General features: G+C 53.1%; 1 protein-coding gene across 1 annotated transcript; it reads left to right on the forward strand.

Moving 5' to 3' along the window:
- Nucleotides 1–104: 104 nt before the first annotated feature.
- On the forward strand, nucleotides 105–2,373 carry LOC119101085 (TAF5-like RNA polymerase II p300/CBP-associated factor-associated factor 65 kDa subunit 5L; the record flags this gene model as incomplete). The annotated part of the gene is given in 2 exon segments (XM_037224344.1): nucleotides 105–273; nucleotides 750–2,373. Coding segments are annotated over 2 exon segments (284 nt in total), but the record flags the coding sequence as incomplete, so codon positions are not given.
- Nucleotides 2,374–6,388: the final 4,015 nt, after the last annotated feature.

Genomic DNA, 6,388 nt, shown 5'->3' on the forward strand with positions numbered 1-6,388 from the left:
TTTTTTTTTTGTTGTTTTTTTTAGTGCTTAAATATGTCTACCAGAGCCTTTTGGCCATGACATTGGAGCGACAATGATGCTGACATAGCACTTTCTCTTCACAGGAGAAGATCATCACGTACGAGTGTACGACCTGGGGATGGGTTCCATCCTCCACGATCTATCGGCGCACATGGCAAGCGTTAGTTCACTGCTCTGGACGCCAGGCGGCAGGACGCTAGTGTCGGCAGACCGGGATGGCGCCATCAACACCTGGAATCTCTCAACGAAAGCGTAAGCGCTCGAATGGGACTGGGATGCGTGCGAACATTGAATGGCGTGCATGCTGCCTCCCATTTTAGGAAATGCTCGAGACCTGTGCACAAAGTAAATGATCTCAACCTGCATTGAGCAGAGCATGGAGTAGTCAGTCTCCGAAGCCATGATAATGAAGGGAAATGACAGTGGTTGCGCGGAGAAACTGACAACATGTGCCATCTACAGCCTAATGCTCTCTTTCTTTTTCTCATTTGACCACCTATCATTGAGTGTTTCATAATATGAATGATCATTGCACTTCTCAGGACCGTTCACCAATCCCCGCCTCCACCAAAGGGTGACGCTGTTGATGACCTGAGCAGTCACAGGCACCAATAAAGAGCCGTATGATGTATCCGCTGGGCGGAACGGCGAGCCAGAGAGCGGGGCGCCGCCGCTCTGCCCTGTTCCGACGTCGCCGCCCGCGACCGACACGTCCCAGCGTGTTACAGGGAGGCGGCCGCCTCGCCGGCCTCTACGTTCGTGTGCCCGGGCTCGGCGGCGGTCAGCCTGCACTACGCGCCGCACAACTACCTGGTAGCCGTGTACGGACAGCAGGACGGCTAGAGGTTGTGTACGGACAGCAGGACGGCTAGCTCCGTGGCCGTGTACGGACAGCGGGACGGCTAGAGGCTGTGTACGGACAGCAGGACGGTTAGCTCCGTGGCCGTGTACGGACAGCGGGACGGCTAGAGGTTGTGTACGGACAGCAGGACGGCTAGCTCCGTGGCCGTGTACGGACAGCGGGACGGCTAGAGGCTGTGTACGGACAGCAGGACGGTAAGCTCCGTGGCCGTGTACGGACAGCGGGACGGCTAGAGGCTGTGTACGGACAGCAGGACGGCTAGCTCCGTGGCCGTGTACGGACAGCGGGACGGCTAGAGGCTGTGTACGGACAGCAGGACGGTAAGCTCCGTGGCCGTGTACGGACAGCAGGACGGCTAGCCGGGTGGCCGTGTACGGACAGCAGGACGGCTAGCCGGGTGGCCGTGTACGGACGGCAGGACGGCTACTACGGACAGCTAGTACGGACAGCGGGTCTTGTACGGACAGCAGGACGGCTAGCCGGGTGGTCGTGTACGGACAGCAGGACGGCTACTACAGACAGCTAGTACGGACAGCGGGTCTCGTACGGACAGCAGGACGGCTGGCTGGGTGGTCGTGTACGGACGGCAGGACGGTTAGCCGGGTGGCCATGTACGGACAGCAGGACGGCTGGCCGGGCGGGCTGTGTCGTCGCACCACGCCGCCCCGGGCGACGGAGCGGGCCACCTGGAGCCTTGCTTGACGCCTCAGCTGGTATGGTGCGGCCGGCGGGCTGCAGGACGGCGGCTCGCCCCTCAGGTGGCCGAATCCGTGATTGTGCGGCTCGCTGCGCGCTCTCGGCGGTGCGGGTCCCGACACGGTGGCTGGATACACTGCGGGACGGCCGGCACCGTGGTGACAGGCTGTGTCGATGATCTGCGTATTGCCTCGATGTACGTGGGACAAAGACCCACTTAGAAACAAAACGTGCCCATCGTCCAATTGCTTGTAGTGTACGTTTCTGCTTTACGTTATGCTCAAAATGCATGTTGTGTGCGTGCTGACGTGTTTGAACAGTGTTCTATTACCAAGAACTGCGAAATTGTGCCTATTTATACGCGTGGTATCAGCGCTTTTTATTTATTTTACCTACAAACTGATGGCAAATGTATACAACCATGTGTGTCTGCCGACCAACGGGCCGACACGTGTCTGACGTAACGGTGGCCGAGGAAGGCTGCCGTGCTGTCTGAGCCTACAAAGTGGCATTCGCGGTACCGCAGCCGGGAGGGAGCAGCCCAAAAGAGAGGCCAGTCGCGGGCGGGAAGGTCACCGAGTGGTTGGGTTCCAATCCGGATGAGAGCCGTTATTTTATTGCATGCGTCTCGTGTTCATGTGCGCGCAGCCGAGCGGCCTATGCACACGCAGCTTTCATGTGCATGTGGGCGCGAATTGTACCGGTTGTTGCTCTCAGGTTTCTGAAAGCGTTGTTTTTGGACGATATACGGAGAAAATAAAGTGCCCGCCGTATGAACCTTCTGGGATTGGTTCCAGCCGAAATGTTCTGAAGAATTGAGAACGTTAATATATCAACCATCCTCACATCAGCATCGGAGCAGCGAAGCGCAGCCACGACTACACCCTGACCGCCGCGCGCCGCTGCTCACAAGCATTCTGCCCGGTAGGCGGCGCATTCGCAAACAGCCCACCAAGCTTCCTCGGCGACACCTATGCGTATCTAATTGCGTGGTCTGGAGACCGTGACCGCGTGATGGAGTGGCCGTGAGTTGATCCAAAACGATTGTTTTCATGCACGATAGCATGCTTCGTACTTGCACGCAATTAAGTTTGATGTTTGAATATGTTTGCGAGCCGCTTTTTTTTAAGTAAATATCCATGCAAGTCTCCTGGTGGGGATGTTATGGTCGATGAACACCCACATCACATAACTTCACATCCAGCTGTGACGTCATGAGAAGTTTTCGGCGGGAACGACATAAAGTTACTTAACGGAGACTTTGTAACATCCGCGCAGACCCTCGAGCTTGACCCTCGAAGAGAATACCCGTGGTGGTGACGCGCAGACCCTCGAAGAGAATATCCGCGGTGACAACCCACGTGATGCCTCACGCGAGACAGGACCGATACGGATACGGGCCGGCGGGACTTATGGAGGAACTGTCCGATATTGAGATTAGTGGTCACTGAGACCGTTTCTCTCGCTATATCGCAGTCTACCGCTCCACGCTACACCGGCCGCCGCCAGCCAGCAGGGTGAGCTCTAAGAGTCGTCCCGGATAGGCCGGGGACCACTAACCTGACCCTCGGGTCAAGCACGGCCGTGACACCGTGGAACCGGCCGACAAGGCCGCGCCTAGCCGCCGCGCGCCCTGTTCGCCGGGCCGTGGCACGTGCTGCCGGAGCACAGCACTGCCGCCTCGTCCAGCGCCGCCGGGCCGAGGTGATGCGGCGGCGGCCTCAGCGCCAGGGCTCCTTAGCCGCTGAGGGCCGCGGCCAGTTCAGCTCCAGTCGGCGAGATCACCTGTGGGGGTCGCGACAGGTTTTGGGTCATCTATTTCATGAGGCATATTCATCTCACGCTTGTGACCCTGCTGTGCTCCTTTGCAAGCAAACTGCTTTTCGGATATGTATCTCTGGAGTGTGGATATAACGGATAATCGAGAGCGTATCAGCTGGCAGGGGGAGTTAAAACGGTTCATGTTTTGGTGTTATGATCAAAACGGTTCATCCGAAACACTCCAATACTTCTACACTCCCCCACTTCGACAAACCTGACTACGACGCCCTGACCTGACGTATTTTCCAAAAAGCACGAGACAAGGCTCGCGACCGAAAATCCGCACTCAAAAGTTTTGAGAAGATCGGCTTCTAACATGTGACGTCATTGAATCCGCAGACAGCTAAGCATTGTTCGGAAAGGTCAAGGAAAACCTGGGTAAGTGCTGCGGTTTAGCAGCGATAAGCACATACACGTCATCATACCTTATCCAGAGACGCGGGAATCCTTGTTTTCCCCGTCAGATGTGAGATATCCCGTAACCGGTGTTAATGATCCAAGGCGTGTGCATTCGAGCCGGCGTGCCGTCGTTGGTTTTGAGTATTTGACCAAATGATTGGCTAGGGATATAGGGAAGACGCATGTGGGCTAGCTCCCCATCAATGGTGTTGCGCTCCCTGACACTCAACTCATCGCATGTTTATCTCCATTATCCACAGAACGACAGCGTGCAACACGACAGGGATTGGTGTCAATTCTGCACAGACTATGTCTTGGCGCCTCGACCTACAGTCCCCAACCACCACCGACATCAGCGCCGCCTTGTTTGCCCCAACACCTCGGGCTCAGGCCCGCCTCAAAGAAAAGTTTTAGCGTTTGTTTCAGCGAAGACAGAAAAGTTTTCAACGGCGTAACACCGTTCCACCCGACCGTCCAGTCAAAGCTGAAGCCGTCAGGTACGGATTACGCACGGTATGGGTAGAAACTGACTCGGGCAGGGGCGCATAGCTAACCCCGTAGTCGACGCGCCCTAAACCACAAATAATAACGGTTTGGGAAGGGAAAGCGGCAGAGAGTAATGCAAAAAGGCATACTTCTTTTTACTTTGGAAAAACAATGAGATGATTTGATAGTTTTACAACCTAACAGATTGTCTAAACGGGATAGTGGCACAAAATTCATTATGTGTTTAGCTATCATCCATATCGGTCTTACTTTCCCCATTCTAAATTCAGCTTGCATCCTCGCGATACCCCGTGTATCCGGGGAAGGCTAGAGGTACCAGCCTCGAGTGGGTCCCTGGGGGTTCTCCGCTTGAACATCGAGCACAAACCCTCCACCGGCTAAGTCTCGGCGGATGAACCCCAGGTGCGCATAGTTCTGCCCACCGCCATCCACTCTCCTTCATCTCACAGCTCGGAAAGTCATGCCTGGACCAAAGGGCTCTAATCTAAACAACGTAAGCCTTGACTAGCATCGCTAGTTTGCGCACAAGACATAAACAAAAGTTCGTATTGCCATTGTTCGTAGAATTAAGCAAAATTTGTCTTAAGTTTGTCAGGAAAAAGTACAAGGATAAATAAGTTCACGACGCCGAAAGTACGCAGTGCAAAAGGATCGTATAGGATATAATTCGTATGGTAAATTGCTGGTCGGGATAAGTCTATAATGGAAATGTACGCAAATGTTCGCACACCGATGTAGGATGAAAATGCGCAGAGTTTGTACGCAAATGTTTACCAGGATAACTCTATTTGACAAAGTACCTACGCCAAAGGTCATATATTTTACAACGTATGGTTCAATGCAGATCCCCATATGTGGTGCCGGGCGCCCAACAAATGGTCATTGTGGGACAACCACATGCCGTCGAACGGGAACGGCAGGGGTGAGAATAGGGAATGGCGGTGGACGACATCTGCATAGGTCAGGTCAAATGTTCTTACTGGCATAGCTCTTCACATCTTGGCGTTAAACGCCCTGTGGCACACAGGAAATGCACTCGAACCAATGGTAGTCGATCCAAATGTGCATGGGATGGAAGTGGCCTAACCTGAAAAATAAAAGAGACATGCCTTTCGCAGATCACCGGTGTTCTTTATATATCTGGCAGCATTCAATGAATCTCGCTGCAGCGCTTACTTCTTCTGTGCATTTCAGCTCTGACCAATAATGTAAGCGTGAAAAGGGCTACCACGAACTAAAACGCTGCCAAAATAAAAAGCACTGCCGATAATCAGTTTCATAAAGAGAAAACGGCGTACAATGGTGGCGTAGGGAGTTACTTCCCAAACTTCTGCTTCGAATGCGGTTGTGTGGAGTAGATAGTGACTGTTAACTTCAACGCCCTGAAATTCTACTATGTGCGGGACATCTGAAGTAAGGAGTTACCCCGCACCTCAACAAGCATCAATTGGGCTTCATAAACGCAGCTGGTTTAACCGTGGGGTTGACACCCACTGTGAACTGAAGTAAAGTAAAGAGATGCTCTGGCCCGTCGTAGCATCATCAGTGGTGATCATAGAGGAGCCAGCCCATGGCCATGCAGGAGCGGAGGAACAGAACATTTAGACCGAGAATCAACCTGCAGTTAGAAATTGTTGAAGTTCGAAGCGATGCCAACATATCAAGAGTGGGCGTGTATATGTGAGAAAATAATTACAACTGCGGTTCGTATTGTGATTTTGTAGGCATCACAAGCACATGCGAGGAGCTGTGGTGGATAAAGCCGACGGGCCGATATGAAAACCAGCCTCTTTCTCACACGTCGGGGATTTCACGAGATCATGACTTTTTTCTTGCTACGATACGGACAGATATTTTGAAAGTCGCAAAATGCACACCTTGGGGTGACGATAAAGTCAGCTATTTAAGGGAACTTTCGTAGCTGAGGTGCACATTGCTTTCACACGTAATACAGAGAAGCCCAGAACATGAACATAAGAACCAGAGGGCTTTGTTTACATGGCAGCTTTGTTATAGCCAGCTTTGTTTATGTGTGTCGTGCTCGCCCTCCATTAGTCCATAGCAAAGCCCGAAATCTCTGCT

Source organism: Pollicipes pollicipes, unplaced genomic scaffold (assembly GCF_011947565.3).
Source record: "Pollicipes pollicipes isolate AB1234 unplaced genomic scaffold, Ppol_2.1 Scaffold_4881;HRSCAF=5763_pilon_pilon_pilon, whole genome shotgun sequence".
NCBI lineage: Eukaryota > Metazoa > Arthropoda > Thecostraca > Pollicipedomorpha > Pollicipedidae > Pollicipes > Pollicipes pollicipes.